The 24,122-nt window shown below is 45.9% G+C and overlaps 1 protein-coding gene and 1 long non-coding RNA gene across 3 annotated transcripts in view; one reads left to right on the top strand and one right to left on the bottom strand.

Moving 5' to 3' along the window:
• Positions 1-24,122, top strand: part of LOC135918556 (luciferin 4-monooxygenase-like) — a 171,735-nt gene that overhangs the window by 126,455 nt on the left and 21,158 nt on the right. For both annotated transcript variants that reach the window (XM_065452166.2, XM_070531813.1), the window contains exon 3: positions 22,288-22,489. In XM_065452166.2, coding sequence (XP_065308238.2) covers positions 22,354-22,489 — 136 coding nt within the window. In that variant the 5' untranslated portion in view covers positions 22,288-22,353. The remainder of the gene's footprint in view (positions 1-22,287; positions 22,490-24,122) is intronic.
• Positions 1,261-24,122, bottom strand: part of LOC135918558 (uncharacterized) — a 56,122-nt gene continuing 33,260 nt past the window's right edge. The window contains exons 2-4 of the long non-coding RNA XR_010569684.2: positions 18,281-18,339; positions 16,021-16,122; positions 1,261-1,615 (exon numbers count right to left, since the gene is read on the bottom strand). This is a non-coding gene — a long non-coding RNA (uncharacterized lncRNA). The remainder of the gene's footprint in view (positions 1,616-16,020; positions 16,123-18,280; positions 18,340-24,122) is intronic.

The raw sequence follows: 24,122 nt of genomic DNA, 5'->3' as shown, positions 1-24,122 counted from the left end.
CCGTTGGCGCCGTTCGCAGGCGCTGTTGTGACTTTGAGGTGGCCCCGTAGCGCTCGTCACCCGTTTCGTGACAGAGCGTTGCCAGCTCTCTAGTCGGTAGCGAAGAGTCCGAGTCAGGCGTCGGTGAGAATAACAAAAGGGACTTTATTCACTATGTACAGGTCATTATACAGGACAAGATCGGATCGGCACGGGGGCCGAGAGCTCACCGCAAACGCGACTGTTCCCGCACGGCGACGTTTTGCGAGACTCCAACGCGTAACACATCTCACTCCACTCTAGAACGGCACTCGGCTCACGGTGGTTCGGTGGATCCGGTTCTCCACGTGGCAGCGTTGGGGCTTATAAAGCCCCGAGAAACGATTGTCACTGAAACGGCCCATTACAAAGCCAGCACTCGAAGGTCGTCCGAGAGGTCCAACCAGCGACCACGCTGGCCACCCGCTTCAATATTGCCGCGCGCGGTGACCTCCAGGGAAAAGGAAATACGGCGCCGGGCTGTCTAGCACTTTGTTGCACGTTTAAACATGTCGCTTGCCGATGCTCCTCCACAGGACGCTGCTGTCTGGCGGCGCAGCTTCTTGACTTGTCAAGGGAGCTTTAGGGCGCAGTGCCTTTCGGCGCAACCCCGGGTTTCTCCAAAGGGCGTTCGCAGGATAAATTCTACATCTTGTAGATTCGAAATCCGGGCTGGTTGTACGGGCACAACAGCGCACACGTTGTCAGCAGGCCAGAAGGCTGTTCCAGAGGTTCCAGCGCCCCCTCCCCGCTGGGGAACGTGTATCGACCTTGTCATCCGAAACAACGATTTGATCCAAGACATTCAGCATGTAACAACTCAACTTTAGCGATAACAAGGCCAAATCGCCCAACGCCTAAACATTCACGTTACACACTCGTAACCAACCCGCGAGTTCATTTATAATTATCTCTTTTCCTGCCTTATTTTACACCCATTTTAGCCCATTCAGTTTTAAGGCAGCAAACCGCCAACACCTGTGTGGTTAACCTCCATGCCTTTCATCTCTTTCTATCGTGGTCTTATTTATTAAGTTTTTGGAGGCTTTCGAATTTGTGTATCGCATTTTGGCAGTCGTTTCTATGTCCGTATTTTTTATTTATTATATTACTGCTGCCATAATTATTTTACCAGAGTCTGGAAGCACACGTACGCTTGAAGAAAAAAAGGAGCAACGACCAATTATGTCTCAAGTCGAGTGAAAACCTCCACACAAGCGATCAAATTAAGGTTAGGAATATTTAAAGCCTTATACGAGCTCCTCCTTTGTTTCTTTTTTTTTATTTTTCTTCATCCGTCAATAACTTTATTCAATGAAACACAACCACAGCAAAGTACGGAAAACATTTTTGCAGGAGGAAGTCCTGAACGTCTCGCTGAGAGATAACTACTAGCGGCATTTCCTGTAGTGCGTTCCGATGCTACGTGGCGTCTAGTATTTGCAGTCCTCGACAGGGTTTCCGTCGCTGTCCGTCCTGTGCAGAGTTTGAATCAGCTGTCAAAGTGCGGTACTCCTGATCATTCCCTGGGTGTTCCTCGGAAGAGCGCCCGCAAAGAAGTTTACGCCGTGCAAGTGCTTGAAACTGGCCATGCTCCCTGTGTGAAGACAAGGACGTGTACATACTATGTCACTGCAGTATACGAACAAGATTAAAGGGGGCACGGAAACATTTAGCGCAACGAGAATCACACCCAGAAAGATAGAAAACGAATACCCCGTGACTCGTAAGACGCTCGTAACTCATTTTGCGGGGCTAAGTGCTTGTCCGATATTTTTGACTCCGTTGTCTCTGTGTGAAGTCTCCTTGCATTGATTGGCTGCGCGACACCAACACGGGACCTCGTCGTCAGGGTGGCACAGAACCTCTCCACGCTTGAATAATTTAGCCCAGCTGCGAAGACATCCAAAAGAAGAGAAAGCGCACATGAACGGGCCCGATGCTAGGAACTCATTCTGCGGGACAAACTGTTTGTGCCATATTTAACACCATTGTTGAGAGTATCGTAATCCCCCCGTCCTTCGCACCAGCTCATGGAGTGCGTGAACCCACGGCACAGGTAAAAGTAAACGTACTCGATCGCTGTATACAAAGGCTCCCGAAAACGGAGTTAAACATACAACAAGCAGTTCATCCCTCAGCGTTCCTCCCTCGCCGGCGTGATGCCGACGTTACGTTCGGTGTGACCCACGCATTCGGCCACAGCTATTCCTCAAGACAGCACCGGGAAAATAAAAAAGAAGCAGTAAATAAATGCAATGAAGAAAATACTGAAACCAACGATCACATTTAAAAGCATCACTGGCAGTAGTACTAAGAACAGAACATACAACTATGTTTTCTTTTGTTGCCTTCAATTTAGTCGAAGCAACAAAATAAAGAACAAACTAAGTTTTCACCAGCTGCAGATCACATTTGAGATGTGAAAAGCAGATGCATAGTTATAGCTTGCACTTTTACGACGGCCTCGTACACAGAGAATTCCACTATATTTCTTCACTACATTCAGTAAAAAGCTCGAAGATATTAAGGCATAGAAGAAGAAAAAAACAAGTGAACAGGATCAGCAGAGAGTGCGGCAAATAGAGGTACATGCCGAGTTCCAGCTGGAAGCACGCCTTCCCGGCCATCCAAACAACCCTAGCTAGCCGGCGGACATGGCTTAATGTAGACACAGTAACTGATTCAATGCAATATGGTACACGTTATGAAGGGCTTGTCGATTTATATGGGGCTGAGTGCAACTTTATGACGCGTGGGTGTCCTCACGCAGCGCTAGCTTTGCCCGTGGCATTAGCGATCATTCCGATCGATCGACCTTTGTTTCGAGTAAACGCAGAATGGGTTGCCTCGCCCGAGACGATGGAGCTCTTCAACGGAGACGCGATGAGGGAAGCTTGCAAGGCGAATGAACTAGACAACAGGACAAAAGATGACCTCTGTGATTGCAATTGTAGGTCCGGAAAGCAAACTGACCGACGACCGTGGGAAAACGGAAAGAGACGGAACGCAAGCACGTGTCCTAACATATATATGCAAATGCAGGCAACGTGCAAGCTCTTAGTAGCAAACAACATGGCGCTGCGCTTGATGATTATTGATGGGCGGACGTAAATCTATCCTGATTTCGTCATGACAGTCCGTCTATTTGTTTGCACGCCTGCTCTTCTGTACCAAAGTTACACAACTTACATATCTGTGTTTGTGTCAGGAGACGTTGGTAAAGGCCTGTAGAGCACTAAATCCCTTTCGCTCGAATAGCTTAATGCCTTCTGAGCAGCGTCTTCTGACGAAAATAGCATCATGGCTACCACTTCGTTCTCATTGTGTGGTAATACCACAATGTAGATTTCGGACAGTGCTAACTGCAACACATGTGTCGCAGAAGAATCGATAGGACAGCTCCTCTGTGACTTCCCAACATATGAAGAAGAGAAGAGTTTCTTTGAATAGCTTTAGGGCGCTTGGATGAAATGATCTCGAGACCGTGGCTTCGTGCGTCTGCGATGTACAAAGCCACAAAAACGCTCTTGTGATTCTTGAAATGCACCTGTCTTTATGACCACTTGTGATTGGCTCAACGATGAACACTTGATTTATTTATTTATTTATTGAACATACCTTACAGGCCCCTCTACAGGGCATTGAGTAAGGGGGTAATAAAGAAAGTACAAAGTAACTTGTCGGTGTACAACGTACGGCTCAAATTTGCAGGTTAACATAAAGGAGAGGAATTGATGATAATGTGGTATGGCGGCAAGTACAAGGTCGGGCGGGAAAAAGGATAACACGAAGAGAGAGAAAAAAAATATTGGCTAGCATTATACATATGGAAAAACTGGATACAAGAACTATAAAGTGTACCGATAACAATGACAACAGTAACAAGAAAAGAAACTACAACCAAAGATATACTGACAAATATGCGGAATCTAGGCGCATGAGCGCCTAGATTCCGTGCCCCCCATTGTGCGTGAACAGTGCAAATCGGGAACATCTCTGTTCCTTCTCAACTTTTGGTACCCTTTCCCCCATTTCCGAGTGCAAGGTGAGCAACCGGGTTCAGCCTGGTTAACCCCCCTGCCTCTCTCTCTCTCTCTCTCTCTCTCTCTCTCTGATAACAAAAAGGTACTATTTGTATGCCTGCGTGACTTTGTGTACGGAAAAGGCCTAGGAGTACGCAGCAGACGACACAGCTCGTTCATCGCTGCGCTTTTGCCCTCGATTTGCAAGGGCCGCGCGGCGAGCAGGTGCAGCGCTGCACTCGCACAATATTATACCTTCCGGCGAAGGCACTCTCGTTAACTGGTTCAGAAAGTGCAGCCTAGTCGAAGAGACCAATAATGTAACGCGGGTGTGACGTTTGTGGGGTGCGCCTGCCTATAGACTACGAACCGGGAAGAGAAAGAAGTCGTGCGTGTCCGCACAAGCCTATGGCACATGGGCGATAAAAATAGGGACGCTATCTGCATGATACAATTCATCTTAGGAACTGTTTAATGCAAACGAAGAATGCTTATTCACGTCCAGACAGTTGTGTATGGTGCTTTCTTGAATTTGTGGTGTAACTGGGCCAGCTACGTCCACTGACCCGGCCGACAAAACCATTCTTATATCCTGTGAACTAGGTTATCAAAACAGCGCGTAAAATTCGCGTGTCATATTTGTTCGAAAAACGGTCCAAAATTTGTGCATATTTTATCACAACACCGCGGGTTACCTCGTTGCTGTTTTCTCTATTTCGCTACCAAGATGTGGTTAATCAGTACGCATGCGTTGGTTTGTGCTTCTTTGTGCGTGCTGAACGCGCTTCTGCATGTCAGCGGCGGATGGAACACGCAGGGCTCAGACTGGACTTGGAGCCATGATGTTTGAATTTAATTGAATTCTGGGATTCTGCGTGCCAAAACCAGGATTAGATTATGAGGCACGCCGTAGTGGGGAACTCCGATTTCATTTTGACCACCAGGGGATTTACGGGAAGTATTCTTACGGAAGAAGAAAAATAAACTGCGGTGCAGCATTCCATTCATGTTTCCGTCTCCTTCGCGTAACAGAATGGGAGTAATTGGTGCGGGTTATGTTATTGTGGCCGGACCTCAGGTGCCGAAAACCGCTGGGACACCCTCTATAATAGCTACCTAAAGCTATCTTTAGCCAGAGTTTAAAAATATGCGAATGCCACGTAGCTGGACGGAACTAAGGTAATGTTTTTTGCCGTCGCTTGGAGGTACTCAAATTAGTTGTTGTTTTTTTTTTCATTCTTCGGCAGACGACGCGAAAACCGGGTGCCCGCGGTCATTGAGTGTGTTCACGTTTGCCTGTGAGCGCTGACACCATGCTTGTTAATTCAGTAGGCGAATCTTTCCGAGTTTATAGGGCCAATAAATCTACCATCCTTGCTTCGTATCACTGTCTACTAATCTGCTATTGCAATCGATGCTTCCCCTTTCGGGCGAAACTGCGACTTTTTGCTTTACCTTCTTTTTCATGATAGTTATCTTCGCTTAAGCTCATTTTATGGCCTTTGCCAGAATATTTATTCAATAAATATGAGAAGGCAGTATACAGGCCTGCCATAATGATAACTCATATTTTCAGAGAATGACCTTTGAATTGCACATGCCGCATGAAAGAGGGTATTTGAATTCTGTTCACATACCGTCTATACAGTGAATGAAGAACTATTCGGTGAATGGAAGATTACCGCTTTCTCCCTCTCCCCTCCCCTCGACGTCTGGCAAAGTTAGGTGCCTCGCGCACGACTGCAGGCGGCGCGCTTCCTGCCCGCTTTCGTTTCTTTCACGTAGGCGAGATTGAGTCGCGGTTAGCGGCTCCCCTCGCGCGCCTTCACTCGCACGTACAGCAGAGCGCGCGGCAACGGTGTTAGCGCCCTTGGACTTTATACGGAACCTCACGGCAACGGCGACTGTGACACCGACGGCGGAAGAGCGCTTGGAGTGTCCATGTAATTGCTATCGCAGTAAAAATTTTCATAGACTTAAACATGAAGGCTTTACCAATTAATCCTTCATTTATTATTCGAACGCCTTATCTGAGGCACAATATAAGTTCCGCTGCAAATGGAGAAAGTGTCACACCTGTGCGAACAATTTCTTTCGCCCATAAAGTTTAGTAAGAACCGGTGAAACATCCTGTGTAACCGACCATGCACGGATTCAGGGGGGATGTCCGAATGGGCGATGGAGACGGCCAGGTTGTACGTGAGTAGCATTCGATTCCGCGTACTATAGGTCAACGTGTGTACAGTGCTGCTATGCACTTTATGTAGAAGTAATAATTACGCCCGCCTGCGAGTCGTCGAAAATAATTTCTTTCTCGATGCACGAGATTATATGGCACACTTGAAGCAAAGACAAGTATGAACAGTCATGCTGCAAACATGCATATCATGTACTATACTCGCACTTATGGTCCAGGCGATAGTAAATCATATGATACGATTTATTATGGCCTGGACCATAAGTGCGAGTAGGTCTATTGTACGTAGCATTATATTTGTTTGTCCTCCACTTTTGCATGTGTGTCTCTTTTTGCTCCCTATTCCCCATAATAATGAATTTATGACTTGTGATGGCAACAGGCGGTGGTGCACATCAAGCATACGGCTGAATGTTGCATGTGGCCTAGCTGTCGGCAAGCTGGTAATGGGATGCGAAGGTAACGCGAAACGCGTCCAATATCCATTATTAGTGCGTCGACGGCCTGGTACGTAGTACTCGGGTGGTCTTGCGCTATGATGATCTCGTTGCCGTCGAGGATGCATATCTGTGTAAGCCGAGCATCGGCAGAGTTCGTGTAGCTCGGGTTTTCACACCGGTTCAGCTACAGTATTATCTCCAAGAGCGTGCGTACTACCTTCAGTCTCCGTTGCGAAGAAGGTTTAGAAGCGCGATTAAAAAGGAGAGAGAGGAATAATGAAGAAAGGCAATGAGCAACCAGTATAAGATCCGACTTGCTAAGGAGTATAGAGGAAATTGGCCCACCCGTTGGCAGTTGGGCTTCTGATAACCGGCCAAGCAGCTAAATAGCCGGCAAATCACCGCTTGCGAATTCGTTTCACAGCTGCTAGGTTTTGACTGAATGATCATGCGGCAGGCATACCACGTCATCTATAACTACTAACTGCTTCTTATGCGTGGTGCTAATTGGGGGAATGTCGGTGTAGTCCACAATACCCATGCATCCCTGAAGCGTAAAGAAAAAATAATGCCTCTCAAGCAACGCGACAAATTTCCCCAGACACGCCACGTTTGCCCTCCAAATAATTCCCTGGTCTTACCAACGCTGTCTTGGACCCATGAGTTATTAGTCCTTCCAAGAAAGAGCCATAGACCATCGCGTTGTGCGCGAGCGGGCTGTAGGGATAAGGTGAGTGCACGACAAGCCTGTCTCTAGGTATGTGCCCGCATCTTCAATGAGCATCTGAAAACACGCTTTTCTCTGCTTCCACACCAATAATTTCTTCATATGCAATGCAAAAATATCGTGGCGTTTGTGCCAGGCTACGGCGTCATTTATATACGGCTATTTTAGACCTTTTCAATTCACTGTGCAGTCGATGGCTGAACATCATGGGCATGATCTAAGGGGAAAAAAAGAAAACGCTCGCATCGTGAACCTGTTCGTGAACACTTTCTTTTTCCCTTTTATTTTTAATTTCCTGAGTGCCTCGGCCTTCTGCGCCCCGACTAAACAGTAGATTGTCCCCCTCGACCAGCCTATCCCCGTGTAATTCGCTAGAATGACATCACCACTCACCAGAGGCACGCCTCCGACCTGGCGCTTGATAACGTGCAGTCTGATCTCGTTCCAAGAGACCGCCGCACGTATGCCATGGTAGATGGCGGGAGCAGCACTATACCACGATACGACGAGCATCCGAATGCATAACGAGGCAGTTGTTTTTAGGTGATGTTCCGCGCGTCTAGATTTGCGAGCGTGCCTGTGTGGCACGTGTTCATACATCTGTATGAGGGCACGTTCATGCATGCATGTCCGTGATATATAATGTCCATATATATATTTGCCGTTGTTTGACCGGTTGCCAACTAAATGCTTTTCAGTAGCGATGTCGTTGTTGAACTGTTGTTTCATTGCACACAGGATACGCATAGTCATGCATGCTGGATTGCACAATGCATACAGGGTTACTCGGTGGACGCAGTTTTGTGGCCCGTATAGTAATTGGCCACGGCTTTGATGTCTCAGACAGACGTTCCTCGGCGCATTCCGATGTTGGTGTGCAACGTCCGCAGACAGGCGCGCTTGCCGCTGTTAATCCGTTTCGGCAAACAGGTTCACGATGCGAGCGTTTTCTTTTTTTTTCCCCTTAGATCATGCCCATGATGTTCAGCCATCGACTGCACAGTGAATTGTGAAGGAATACAATGAATACACGAGAGGCGGTTTGGCTGCTCCGAACGCGGTATATGTGTGAAAGCACATTTTTCTTCGAGCAAGTTAGCCATTTTATTGCACGAAGTGAGGCATAGATATATTTGCCGTTGTTTGACCGGTTGCTAATTAAATGCTTTTCAGTAGCGATGTCGCTGTTGAACTGTTGTTTCATTGCACACAGGATACGCATAGTCATGCATGCTGGATTGCACAATGCATACAGGGTTACTCGGTGGACACAGCAGATGGAGGATTACAGACTTGCACAAAAACAGTCTTGTGACCCGTACAGTAATTGGCCACGGCTTTGATGTCTCAGACAGACGTTCCTCGGCGCATTCCGATGTTGGTGTACAACGTCCGCAGATAGGCGCGCTTGTCGCTGTTAATCCGTTTCGGCAGCGCTCTTAGACACACTAGTGCAACTGTCGTTCCCCAGTCGCTTTTGTCCTTCTTCGGCAGTTTCTTTGGCACAAGCTGCTAATCCCATGTTTCATGCCGTCATTGTACTCCCACAAACATACGCAAGGTTTGAGGCCCCCGGAGCATCGCCTTGTACGGGACTGTGTCCAGAGTTACCAAATTTGATTTTCTTCCCTGCTTCATTTTCTCCCCCGCCTCCTACCCTCACTGGCAACATACTATGGTCAGGCACGAGCCTCTAGAGAGATGGCACTTACTCAAGCCGCCGCAAGCTTTCCTTTTCCACGACTCATTAGCCTACCAGTCAGTCACTAGATCAATCAACCAGCGTATTGGGAGCGTTACATACGATGTACTTTGTTGTTGTTGTTGTTGTTGTTGTTGTTGTTGTTGTTGTTGTTGTTGTTGTTGTTGTTGTTGTTGTTGTTGTTGTTGTTGTTGTTGTTGTTGTTGTTGTTGTTGTTGTTGTTTCAAAACAAGGGTCGTACCCACAGGGGGGGATTGACTGCACTGTGTTGACTGAAAAGCGAATCTAACGAAATACTAAACGACGTGAAGGCAAGCATTCAAAACGACGCATTAGGCAACTAAATGCTGATAGAAATTTCTAGAGGGCCTATACGTAAATTTAGGATCAAATAAAAAAAATGGCTGTGGCTTAGGTAAGGTTAAGCCGAGGATGCGAAGCATACTAGCCTTTATTTTAGTTGTTGAACCACTGTTTAGCCTGGTGAACTGCTGTTGCTTGGCTATATTTGGTTCGGCTAGACGAAGAAACAACTCATGCATTACTTCTTCGCCTTCAAGAGTGGAACGCGACAGCGTTCCCGTCGACCCGCGAAGGGGTGTAAGACAATGGGCTACAGGGCAGCGACTACGCGCCCCGCATTGGACGCGGTGAGCGTCGAGCAAAGCAGCGTTCGGCGCGGCAACGAAATGTGCGCCTGAGCAAGAGACGCACGCCTTAGAAACAGCGCGTTTCTAAGGCAACACCGCATTCACTAGAGGCGCTTTTGTACCGCTTTGAAGCGTTGTACTCGTGGCTCAGTGGTAGCGTCTCCGTCCCACACTCCGGAGACCCTGGTTCGATTCCCACCCAGCCCGTCTTGCAAGAGTTGAGCCAAAGCCACTTCTCCTCTGTCGTGACGTCACGGTGTCACGTGATTTCATGGTCACCGCCGCGCCTGAGGAGCTGGGTTGAGCCCTCGTAATATGCTTCGCATAATAAAGTGTTCCACAGTCAGTACCCCAACAGCGAAACCTTCCTGACGCTTGAATGAACTTGTGCATAGCAGTAATCATTGACCCATGGCTTGTGCGTAACCGACAGGCAGTAAAGGACAAAATATTTGGTGTAGTAAGCGGCAACCCCAGCGTAGTATAGTTAGAAATGTGAGGAAAATTCTGCGTATGAAGGAGAAGCGGAGGCAAGAAACAAAGAAATTGTCCATAGTTTCTGGTTCATTGCAAAAAAGAGCAGAGATTAGTTATGAATAAACCGGATCTTCGTTGCTGCAGTCGCAACCGCTTGGCCACATCTTCGTCGGTCGACTACCGCTGCTTCTGTCGCCGAGCTTGTTGTTCGCGGCGCTTGGCGTGACGAATCCGTTCTTTAGACATTTCCGACGACGATACCAATTCACTTTCCGTATTTATTTCACACGCGGGCGTCGTTGCGCACACGGCGAGTTGCATAAATGTAGGGAGGACAGATTAAGCGGCGCAGCACGCGTGCTCGTTTTATAGGGCGCGCGGCAGATTTCCATGACGTCACGCGTGGCGGTGCACGTGAGCGTCGTCCTGGGAGAATGTAAGGAGAATGTAGGCGGAGCCGGCCGTTCGGCGGGCACAAAAGAAACGCGTGGGACCAGCCCCCTCGCGCGAATGCCCGGGGCTGTATGACGAGGCTTCGCACAGACAGAAGCGAAACCCAGGCTTGTAGGCCAGCAGTGCTTTCGCACTAAAAAAAAATTACAAAGGCACTTCAGTCTCCTTGCGTTCACCGAATGCGAAAATAGTATCGCTATTCCGCGCGATCCTTCTTTTGTGAAAGTTTGCCTAACGGCATAAACTATTATATACAAATGTAGGCCGGGTTCGGCGATATACATCAATAGCGCACGATGGTTGGTTCCATAGAGCCAAGAGCGATAGTCTGGTGGTCTCGTAAGATGAATGGCGATACTTTTCACTTGGTCGTGTGCTCGATTGCGCAATGTGAGTGTTGTATATAGGTGGGCCTTCCAAATTTTGGCGGTGGGACAAGTAAATCTTGGGAGTGGGCCACGTAAGTTTTGAGCTCACTAAAAAAAATAATCCCGTCAGAGTGTCGAGGAGAAGCTGATGCAGTAAGGCGGACTGGCCGTCACAAATCACCCAGTACGGAACCAGTCCCTGTCGAAGAGGCAGGGGAAGCGAAAGACATGGCGGCAGTACATATTGGCCGCCCCGCTAAGCCTTCCCGTATCTCCGCCGACGTTAACACGGGTATATCGCACGTGAAGAGACACTTGCATGACTACAGCGCCCGCAGTTCCTCGTCTGGCAATGTGACGCACTTCACGTGGGCGCAAAACTTACAAGAATTACATCTGAAGTGTTGTTACTTCCCAAAGAAAGGTCACGAGCACAGAACGCAGCAGTCTTTACTGGGCGCCGTCTTAAATAATAATAATAATAATAATAATAATAATAATAATAATAATAATAATAATAATAATAATAATAATAATAATAATAATAATAAATTGTTATTATAGTTCCCAGGAACAGCTACAGAACCTTTGTATTGGTGCACTTAAATAGTAATACACAAGACACTATATATGCACAGAAGATACAAATGTGGTAGAACAGTTTGAGCGAAACAAAAAATATGGAAAAAGAAAAGAAGGAGGTTGTAGTAAAATATAGTTATTCACATAACATGATTTCCTACACATGTACAGAACACAGGAAATGAACTCTGAAATATGTCAACACAAGCGAATACCAATTACATGTATTTTGAAGTCGATCCGTAGGACAGGGACTACTCCAACAATGCCGCGCAGAGAAGGTGGAATGCTGCCTGGTATACGCTTGCGACCCGGAAAACATTACGTGATCAAGAAGATTTGAGCAATGTATAGTGTTATGAACCGCCTTGTAAAGGAACAAAATGTCTAAATTATTATATTTTGATTTTATAGGGGCGAGTTGAGGTGCATCTGAGAGGAACGGGCCATGGTCGCCGGAACAGCAAAAGCAGTGGTTAAGAATGGACCTAAATTTATTCTGGACGCGTTCGATGACATCAAAAATAGATTCGCAGGTTCTGCCCCAAACTACAAAAGAATACTCTATAGTAGTGGAAGGCATAAAGTCGGAAAACAATTTCATAAAGGCAGCAGGGAAGTGGAAGTTGTGTGATGTTCGACAAACAATGCCAAAAGCGCGAAGGGCACGTTGTCTCGCATTTCTAACGTGGAAGGACAAGCATAGCGTTGTGTGGAAGTACGCCCCAAGATCTTTCATTTCATCGACCCTTGGCACTGGAGTATCCCAAAGAGTCTACAAAAACTGCACATGGTGCGTTTTGCGCGTGTAAATTAATACCATAGTTTTGGTAGCGTCCAAGAGTAGCTAATTGTCTTTGCACAAGGCTGAGAGCCCAAAAATGTATTTTTGGAGGGCAATAGCCTGAAGTCGTCAGCATATAGAAAGAATGAACAGTATTGATGTGGGGACGAAATGTAATTCCCAAAAAGCAAGAAGAGGGCCATGAACTCATTCTTAGGGAACCCCGCTAGTCACCACATAGCTATCAGAGATCTGTCCATAAATTCTAACGAAGCAATATCTATTGCTCAGGTAATTAGACGACAAGGCGGTGATGAAATAAGGTATGTACTAGGAGTCCATTAATATAGGTATATTAATTGACTCCTATATATATATATTAATATATAATATAGGTATATATAGGTATAGGTAGTAATATTGCACTCTATGTCGAATGCTACACTTCTAACTCAAATTAGACTGTGTCTAATTGGCCCCGACTATTTACTACACTAGAATAATGGGTCATAAATGTAACCAAGTTCCTTATTGTGGAGCGCCCTGATTCGAAGTCCTGTCACTGTCATTCAAAGTCCTAATATATTAAAATATTCTTAGCAGAAACAGAACACAGGGAATGCAATACAAATTCAAACACCTTAGACGCAGTGCAGAGGATAAATATGGGCCGGCATACTTAGTAGGTGCTCTTTTAGCGCCTGATGTATGTACAGGCACTGCCCGTTTTGCCCTCCAAGCACTAGAACACGAGGAAACGCAGTAGCCCTTTGGGAACTACTGAAGATGCGTGGGTGGACAAGGACAAGTGTGCTCCATTATGGCTGAAGCAGCGCTGGAGGGATATTATCAGCGCTACAAGAAAGGGAAGGTTTCAGGCGCTTCAGGCACTTGAAAACAAGGTCACCATTAAGCGATAGTGTGCACACCGTACCAGACTGAAAAGGAAATTTGAATTTTAAACTGCGCGAAGAAGACGGGACATGAGCAGAAACGTAGACGCGCACACAAATCGCAGACTTCCAACTGGCTTTATATCGCGAAGGCAGGGAATTTATAAAGTTCTACGAAATATAAAAACAAGGAACAATCGTGATGAAACTGGGCACGAGGCAGGCGCGAAAAATAGCAAGGCCACGTATGCTTTAAGAGCATGGGATAGTCTTAATGTGTCCATCTAAGAATTCAATTTCCTTCCTTAATAAGGATATAAAGTGAGCTAACGCAGTTGTCACCCCTTTTAGCGATGTGGAATGCCTCGAGGACTTCGCTTTCTGTTTTTTTTTTATTTTGCCTTTGAAAGGAATTTAGTGTGTTCCAGCTTTTGCTGTTGCATTTCTTGCAGTGAAAGGGGAGATTTCTGTCTGTGCCGTTGCGCATAGATCGCTGATGTTTCTGTGCACGATCATTGAAACAGCGGCCAGTTTGACCTACGTAGGACCGACCGCACGACAGAGATATCTCGTAGATAACAATACAGGTTCATTTAGTGAACTTGTTTTGATGGTTCATCTTTCATGAGCCGTACACCTGTTTTGCATTATTCTGTAGTGGGTACACTTTCTTAAGAGGAAGCTTTAGCTCAGGTGCTCCTATCTAAATACAAGTAAAAGGAGAATTCGTTTTTCTCGGCAACCACTGCGCCAAATTTGACTGGGTTTGCTGCATTTAAAAGAAAAACTTAGAATCTAGTGACTGTTCGTTTCGAATTTTCGAGTTAGGTCGTTAATTTTTTATAAAAAATTGACAAAAATTGCAAATTTTCAGAAAACGAAACTATCAAGTTTACAACTCTGTAACTCAGCAAGAAAAAATGATATCGCGATTCTGTGAATTGTATCTGACAGCACATCTAAAGCGGACAAAATTGATATGTTACACATGAACCTCAAAAAATGTATTATTATGTAAATACAACTTTTGCAAAACCCTCGTAAACAATGTAACAAATTCACGTACGATGTAAAATGACATATAATATTTGTTCGCTCTGAATGATCTAACGGATTCCGTTTACAGAACCGCGATATCTGTTCTTGATGCAGAGCTATTAGTTTGCAAACTTCATGCTTCTATTTTTTTCAAACGCCTGAGTTTTTGAAAATCCTTCGAACAAAATTCAAGCCCTAAATCAAAATTCTGCTTCCAACAGTCACTAGAATTCATCTTACTCTCTCAAATGCAACAAATTTCATCAAAATCGGTCCAGGAGTTATCTCAGAAAAACATTTTTGCGTTTTTACATGTATTTGAATAGGCCGCGTCGGAGTTGGGCCCAAGCTAAAGCTTCCTCTTAAGTTTCCAAGGCGCTAAAAAAAAACAACCCGAATTCCATTTCTATCTGCAGCCTTCTTAATGTTATGGGATAGACAGTGCAAGTATGACATGACAAAAGGTGGTTTTCGGTTCAAAAGTTGCTCTTTATCTTAGTTTTTGAAGCGGGCTCTCGGATGTACTGCAAATTCAGTGATGAGAGTAGCCAGTGGACATCAGGCGCTCAACCTCAAAAGACGCTCAAACATTTTGCTGAATCTATGAACCGACTAGCCCAGGAACATGCCTTACTTAAAGAATGTTGCTTGAGGTAAAAGCGTTCTTTACACCCAATACAGAGCCGAAATCTTCTGCAAAGGCATCAGCATGCAGCGTTCGCATAATAATAATAATAATAATAATAATAATAATAATAATAATAATAATAATAATAATAAAAATAATAATAATAATAAAATTAATAATAATAATAATAATAATGAGGAGGAGGAGGAGGAGGAGGAGGAGGAGGAGGAGGTGGTGGTGGTGGTGGTGGTGGTGGTGGTGGTGGTGGTGGTGGTGGTGGTGGTGGTGGAGGAGGAGGACGATGACGACAAGCGCAGGTTGCTTATTTTTTCCCGGCAATCACTTTTTTTGCCGACTAAACAATGTTACAAATTTATTGCTCGGCGCAAGATGCACCTTCACTTACGTATCAGAACATTATCGAATGTCGTTGCCGATTCTATGACGACATAATCTTGTCTAATCAGATTTCGAGCGCGAAGAGAATTGTAATGTACATTCTCGAATGAACGCGAACACCACCATTTACGTTGGGTCGTACGATGAGTCACGTGTAAATAACTGACGCACTTAACACATATATCACCTTTCAATGATTGCGCTCCCCGCTGTCGTTGTGCTTTGAGTGTCACTTCAGTTTTCTGAGCATATGCTTATTTCTGTTACTTTATTTTCCTCGTCACAGGTGATTTTTTCAAAACTCTGTTATTGTTGAAAAAAGATACGCTGCCTTCTGCTAGAGCTAGCAATTTTCCGAAACTCTGCTCGCTGTCGCTCTGTCAGTTAATCTCCCAGTGGACCCGAATTGTGATTGAGACTGCTAATGCTTTAAATTATTTGTACGCGTCACGCCTAACTAAAAAAGATAGACCGGTTTTGTCTATCCACGAAGTCACTCGTCCATCTCAGCAGTTCCCGGGTGAATCTGTGTCAAAAAACATGCGGAAATGCGGCCAAACCAAAAAGCCGTAGGCAAATTCTAGGTCAACATGTGCTCCATCGCGCGGCCGCCGGAAACAAGGCCTCGAATCTGCTTACTAGAGTGCTGATCATCGTTTCCTTCTGCAGAGGAAGCACCTGGTGCCATACTAGAGGCTGAAGTAAAAATTGCTGCGTGCAAGTTGGCACTGCGGAAGCCAGCTGGCAAAAAACAAAAAATGAAGTAGGAAATTAGAAAAGCAGGCATTCAGAGAACAGTACTCCACAGAGACCAAAAAGCGTTCTGTATATGCGCTCGGCGGCACGGCGACAGTTCAAAGCAGGCATCGACAAAATACTGCCCTTGCGTCGCACGCCTTGAACCTGAGTAAGTCAAATTTTCGTTTCCTTGTAAGGAGTCCGTAACGACAACTAATTTTCGCTGTGATTTGTGTGTCGCGCGTGCCACCTCACGCCATGATAACCGGCTCGCACAGTTGTTATTCCCGGAAAAGTACGGTTACAACTAGACGGGAGGCCAACAAAGCTGTTTAATTTTTTTTTTTGCCATCGTAATCAACTCTAGTGTTTGAAGCGTTACTGCCTTGTTTGCGCATGATACGGTGTGTTGTTATCACTCAATTATTGGTTATTCTTCCTTTATATTATTTTCTTCAAGTGTGTGGGCTCTATAGCTATCCATTTCAGGAGACACCTGCTAGCCTGCTTTCACTACTGTGTGGTGTTCATGGGCTGTTGGGCTAATGTGGCACGAACAGTAATAATGTCACGCTAATAATAGTTATTACTAAACTCTCAGATACCCATTCTACCTGCCATGAGTGCACAACCGTGTGTGGAAACCGCCAAGCCGCATACGGAGATCAGTGAAACGTTGCGCGGCGATGCAGGCAGTTTTCCCGTTAAGAAGACAACGGTAAGCAATGTAATTAAAACGCGTTCATCAGTTACCTTGATTTGATATTTCTTTGTTTCTTTAATGAAAGACTACCTTGCATTCTCTCGTTATCGATGGAAGCGCTTTTAGAGGAAGTTGATATCGACTCGAAGATGTGATGCCGTTCCACACAGTTTACAGTTTTAATCATCTCATATTTCCACGCATGACAACACTTACATGTCGCACAGTCCGCATTCAAAGAAATCACAAGAATGATGTTTTTTTACACAAGCATTCATAAACGCAGCGGGACAAGCAACCCTTTGCTGGTGGAAACGACTAAATAGTCCTTTCTTTTACTTAGCTATTCCGTTATAGTCTAATCATTTGAGTTACGTATCATGCATGGGTATCTATATTGTTCACAGCAAACACATACTGCGGCAAACATGGCTGCAGCACATATTCCGCAACATACGTTACAAATGCTTTGCAATATGATGCAGCACCGCGGCTGTGCGAACCTCATTAGCACAGCTTTATTGTTTCACCTAGCGCCTAAAATGTGCGCCATAATTTTTCGCGAAGGTGCTTTCAATAAGCTTCGTTCCCTCCTCCCAGAAATTCGACCTTTGTTAGCCGAGGCAAGCTCCTTTTTGTATACATCTCGTAACGACAAGACGTGCCGTGAAATATCAAGAGGCACGGTTGGCTCCCGCTGTGCATCTCGTTTACATAGCCGGAGGCGGAGCGCAGGCCGCGAAGCCCACCTCTTCGCTTTGGACGATGCGCCGCTGAGCCGCCCGTGTCTCCCGTTAGCTGCTCGGATTGCAAACTGAATATTCCCTCCGGCGCAACGCCTTACGACGTCGCTAGCTGTTTGGTTACATCACGCGTCTCCGCCTCGGGCTGGACGCACGCCTGTAAAAACAGCACGGATCGAGAGCATACTTTGGTGCCAGGCGTCTTGAAGTACGCCGGAGTCGTTAGACTAGAATACCTTGAGAACAAACACTGCGGTGGCAGGCAAAGTTGGAGAATGGAGAATGTTTCAAACTTGGGAGCTCGGAGAGGTGCCATATTTGCGCAATTGGCATGAAATTGGACAATCTACGGCGAAGCAGTGATAGGTAGACAAGTGCCAGATGCACTTTGATCCACGGGATAGCAGAGAACCGCATACGACATAGCGACTTCTCGAAATCGCTCGGAGAGTTTGCGGCCAGACCAGACAGTAAGAGACTCCCAGTGTAGAGAGCTTCGTTTACCAAACGAGTGTTGCCGACATTCTAACATGTTTATGCCATGCAAGAGTAGACACGATATTAAAATCCAGGCTAAATAAAGAACTTCGCAAACGGTAGAACGCGAAATTGCGACAACCGGAGTTAGTCGTGCTCTCCTGGCCCGTCAACAGTGCTTGACTGATTTGCCCATGACAGGTGAAGGCGATGATAAAGGATGGTGTCATCCACTCACCCTATCCGGACGTCCACGTTCCATCGAGCTCACTGTTCGCCCTCCTTGCCGAGCGAATGCTGAAAAGCGGAGACAAGGCAGCGATTGTAAGTTTGCCCAGATGACGACATCATCTTCTGTCTCAGACAAGCTGCTAATTCCATGCTTCATGCCGTCCTTTTACTCCCGCAAACATACGCAAAATGTGGTGCCCGGAGCATCAACTCGTATGTGATCGTGTCCAGAGTTACAAAATTTTCTCTTCTTCCCTGCCTCATTTTCTCCTCCGTCTCCTACCCTCAAAGGCAACATACTATATTCAGGCACGAGCCTCTAGAGAGACGGCGGTTACTCAAGCCGCCGCAAGCTTTCCTTTTCCACGACTCGTTAGCCTACCAGTCAGTCACTGAAACAATCAACCAGCGTATCGGGAGTGTTACATACGATGTATTTTGTTGTTGTTGTTGTTGTTGTTGTTGTTGTTGTTGTTGTTGTTGTTGTTGTTGTTGTTGTTGTTGTTGTTGTTGTTGTTGTTGTTGTTGTTGTTGTTGTTGTTGTTTAGAAAAGAGGTGTTCCGATTTGCACGGGTGGAGCAGCAGGGCGAGGTGGAATTGATAGTGCGGCAGCTTGTTGCGACCTGGTTCAAATCTGTCCTCGCCATTAGTCTTCTGTGCAGAGGCTGTGACGGGTTTTAGACTCCACCGCGCTTGGCACGTGGAGCTCAAGCGGAGCAGTTACCGGAAGCGTTGGCAGGATAGAGCCCACCTGCAGCTAGCAATACTTCACCTCCTCATCCTGATCAGGAAGCGCGACAGACCTTAATAGCTTTTTGTGTAACTGTCACTATGGTCCCACAGTCATCTATTTCGCTAACTATTTGTCGTTTAATTGGCTTAGTGTAGCACGCAAAGGTGAAACGTCACGAATAGAACACATTTCGTCTGATGTTCCGCTTGCCCATATTGCTCGCAGGTGTCTCCTACACAAAGAAAAGCAGAGTTCAGAGTGTCGCCAGTAACGTATAACGATCGTTCCCATGCTCTGCACTAAACACCTGCGATGAGAAATGATGTACGCGCTGCAGGCTGTACAGTTATTTTAGAGCAATATAAACGATGCCTGGTGCTGTGAGTGCAAAACAAGCTTGCAATATCGGGGCTCTTGAAAGAGGAAACGGGGGCAGCGAATTCACCTGCGACAAAAATATGAAAATACACCGGATGGAGGATGCGGTACACGCGTGTGCGCTCGGTGTGCTTTCCTTTTTTTTTTATCCTGATAAATTTGTTATCACTTGCGCAAACACACTTTAAAATAGTAACATGCATCGTATTGTTCAGCCGATGAAAATAATTATTCCTGCCAGCCATTATTCTTGTGGTGCGGTGTAATGCATGCCTGACTTGTGACTGAAATCTATTAAAACGTCTCATAGCTTGCAGAGTATCATGTAGAGCACGTGCAGTCAATGCCAAAGGTTTAAGGCAGTGGGACCAACGAAACGAAAATTGGTTGACCCGTCTTTCAAAGGAATCGGTCATAACACGAAAGTGAAATATGCATTCTAAGAAGCAGCGACAACTTCATTGCACATTCGCAAGTACAAGTCCAAAAACTGTGCTCAGTTTTTTTATTAATTACAGTTTCGCTCGAAGGACCGAAAGATGACATCGATAACAAGCACGCGAGACTAATGCTGCTTCGCAGCGTGAACAGCACCCTGAAGCCTACAAGGCGTCATAGGTATATCTAGCGTCCTTCCATACAAGTAAAAGCGTAAGCTCATGAAGGGGCTTTAAGTATATCCGACGTGACGGTGAGTGCGTACGAGGCGACACTGCGTCGTTAGTGATGCGGAGGCATCCCGCATCCGCGCCCATAGGCATGTAAGAAGGGGAGCAGACTCGCGTTCGGCCAGTTCGCTTATTTATGGGCGAAGGTGAGCATGCGGTGAAACGCAAGCTACCTCAGCAGGCCGGGGGCCCCGTTTGCCTCCACCCTCCCCTTTTCAACCGCTCCTCCCTAGCCACTACCCCTCATCAGGCGACCACTCCATCCCCAAACCATCCGCGTTGGAACGGGACGGTGGATTGCACCACCAAGCTCTTGTCATTATATTGCCTACTAAATGTCCTACCTATGTTAAACACCTATGTTCAAAAAAAAGAAAACAAAAGAAAAGGAAACTAAACACGAAGAATTCCCATCACCAAACTTTCTGAACCCCTATTCGGAACTTTGACTTTGTACGCCTCCGTTATTTGTTGTTTGCTGACTTTTCTCCCGCCCCTCTTCCAATCGCCTCTTACTAATTTGTATTGCGGACATGTTTACTTTCCCCTGTTCTGACTGTACCCAAGGGATTCAAGGAGGCCAGAGGTGCCTAAGTCGACCACTGGGCAAACGTCTTCACATTCTAACAAGACATCCGTCGTTTCCCTAGCTTTACCCCAGCAAGCACGTGCTCCTTCTTCCTTGTATCTCGCTTTATAAGTGCATGTTCTCAGGCATCCTGATTTCACTTCGAAAAGTAATGAGCTTCCATTTAAATTGTTTCTTTCCTGATTTCGCTTGTCTTTTTTTTTTCCTCTTAAGTAGTTACTCATAGCAGGTCTCTTTTCCATTGCCGCCATCCATGAGATTATCTCATGGGTGGTGACATGGGTGGGTGCCGGCAGCAAAACGGCAAAGCAGCGCCATCTCGTGAGATTACCAAGAAATTTCCGTGATCATGATTGCGTGACGTACGTGCGTGGGACAGATTTTCGCTGGAGCTCGTTAGACAACACTCTCGTGTCAAAAGCTTAATATTTCCGCAGTCTGGGCGCGAAGCCTCGCATTAAATTTCCAGCCTGTATAATGCGAACGTACAGTGATGCCTTGTTCAGCGAACATTTCGGAGAGCGAACTTGGGCTTGCTCACGATGTCTACCTCGTGGAGTGAAGCCATTTTCTCGGAATGAAACAGGCGCATCAGTACGTAATTGCACCTGCGTGTTTCATGGGCTTCCATGTTCCCAGACCGCCACTTTCCCTAGCCTCGCTTTCGTCTCGCCTTGCTCTCTGTGTATTTACCTGGTCCCCACTTTCCAGACTGACTCAGAGTGAACTACAAAGTGTTTCTAAACCTGCAGCCTTGACTGTAAACCTTAGTGTAAATAGTCCCGCTTCCTCCAAAACCTCTCTCTGGAGATCGAACATCACCCTTTCTCGGTGATGACAATTTCCGACACTGACGATTTTTTCTAACGTGGGATTTTTTCTTCTGTGTGTTTGCGCATGGTTAAACAAGGTTCGAAAGCGAAATAGTAGATTTTCCACAACAAATTATTAAAAAATAAGTTGCTGAACAAACGCCTCACCGAGCAAGTTCGCCCACATAACGATAGAATTTTGTTCAGCGATGCACCGCTGTATAGTGTGGTACGGTTTTACTGGTTACAGTTGCAAACTTCTAGGAAATTCAAGGTCTTTCTGATATTTCTTGGTCCCTAAACTTTTTACGCAAACTGCACATGCTGCAATTTGCATTGTACTTCCTTAAAATGTGTGCGAACAGTTTGTGAAGAAAGACGTTCCATTTGGCATAAAACTACTGCAGGTGAGCTTCGTGTATTCCCGTAGACATTCAGCGCCCCTGCTTGTGAACCTTCTAACCCGCCGGGGTCGCTTAGTGGCTATGGCGTTGCGCTGCTAAGCGCGAGATCGCAGCACCAGATCCCGGCCACAGCGGTCGTATTTCGATAGGGGTGAAATGTAAAAACGCCAGTGTACTTAGGTTTAGCTCCACGTTAAAGAACTCCAGGTAGTCAAAATTAACTCGGAGTCCCTCACTACGGCGTGCCTCATATTCACATCGTGGTTTTAGCACGTAACACCCCATAATTTATTTCAATTTGTGAACCTTCTATATAGTCCCTGCCTATGTTCGCTTCGAACTATTTCTTCCACTGTTTTGATGTGCGCATCAACCTAACAAGACCAACCGAGCCACCGTCTTATTTATGCCATTTTATTTCACTCTTCAGCTGTACTGTGAAAAGCCGATATCCCACGTCGAGTTCCTGCAGCGCTTTCGATCGTGCGCGGGCGGCATGCAAGTTCTGGGTCTCGGCAGGGGAGACCGCGTCTACGCGCGCTTCTGCACTTCCAGCGTCGATGGCCTGGTCGCTTTGTGCGCCGCGATTTTCACTGGAGCCACGGTCATCCTCGCCGGAGACTTCACGCAAGGTATGCTGCGCGCGCCGTGGGCCGGCTGGAATGTGGCCCTCGATTATTCATATCAAGTACGAGAACTGAGCACATCAAACGTACGTCTTGAAGAACGTTGGTCCAGGGCCAAGATTCCTCATTTGTAGATCGCTGTCCATTTCGAGATTTCATCGCGCTTTGCGACAGTTGACATCAAGCGTTTTTCTTTAACCTAACTGCAAACAGAACTTAAGAGTATTATATAAGAGTCCTGAGTGCGTTGCTTCGTGGTTGAAAAATTATGCCAGTTTACGCAGTGATCCCCAAACGAACTTTTGTTTTTCGTTGAAATCACTTCCAAAGCGCTGTTTCGCTTCAGGGCCGGTACATGTGTCGGTTTCGTTCCGCTCATCACGTCCCTTAGAGGACGACGAAAGTGTCGCAAAATAACATTGTTTATGCAAGGAAATTAACTGTCGCCCAGTTAGGTATGATGTTCGAGAATACCGAGATTATTTTTCTTGCATTTCCCTGTCATTCGTCTTGTCTCCATAGGCAAAGCAAGTATCCATATCAGAATCGAGTGAAATTGTATCGTACCCGAATGCATGTGGTTGTACGAATATTGTTTTGTAATACAGTGTTACGGAACATTATCATGAAGCCAAGGTTACCATACTTTTAACAGTGTCGATAGAAATGCCTTGGGATCGGTTTGTGCAAATACGTATGAACTGATGGAAAGAAAAAGGAAAGAAAATACAAGAAACGCTGGACATACACTTGCCCCTGAGTATCAAAGTGTGCAGAAGTATGCACCACTGACATACTGCAGGAAGCCGGCAAGATGTCAAAGAATAATGTCGATATATTCATTGAAAGCGGCGACCTCGGAAGCGGCCGCGTAGTTAACTCATTTTAACCACGCTGGATGTTTAGCAATAATCATGTAGCAAATGTGACAGGTTTGTCGTCTTCAGGCGGCAAACAAACTGAAAAGTCCTCGCAAGCTTCCTCCTGGACAAACCGTAAATTCCGGTTCTTTTTATATAAATGTCATGCCACCGCGATGTTTGATTGAAAAAAAGCAAAATACCTCAAAAATGCGGTAGCTGAATTGAATGGCAAAAACACCAACGTTCTTAAGAACAGGATAGAGGATTAGTTTAACATGGCAGCACATGAAAGCGCTATGCGATACAAACACAGGGCCGTCAGCTATAAACGCGTCATTAGTAATAAAACACCCATATGAGCTCCAGTTTGAAATGAAGGCTAGCGGACCAACCTCACGTTAACAAATGTCCCATCAAAGCGCTATATCAGCGAATTTTTACCGATAACAAAGAGAGAGAGAGAGAGACAGAAAAGATTTAATGATAAGAGAGGCAGAGAGGTCGGTCAGAATACCGTTGCTCTGGCCAGCTAATCTGCGCTTTTTATCCACCAAGTAAACGAAATACAGCAGTTATAGGAATGAATGCTAATTACATGCCACCCCTAAGGCTGGACGACCCTTTATACGTCAAATCAGCTTTCGGTCAATTTACGTAACCACAAAACAGCCGTCCAGTAGTGATAGCCACTCTGCTTCTCAAAAAAGAACAAAAAGAAAGGAAAGTATTTCTCTTAAGTAGAAGAACCGAGAACATGGCCCCGTATAGGTCGCAAT

Source organism: Dermacentor albipictus, chromosome 1 (assembly GCF_038994185.2).
Source record: "Dermacentor albipictus isolate Rhodes 1998 colony chromosome 1, USDA_Dalb.pri_finalv2, whole genome shotgun sequence".
Taxonomy (NCBI): Eukaryota; Metazoa; Arthropoda; class Arachnida; order Ixodida; family Ixodidae; genus Dermacentor; species Dermacentor albipictus.
Note: the sequence above shows the minus strand (reverse complement) of the source record. Positions and strands in the feature narration are given on the sequence as shown.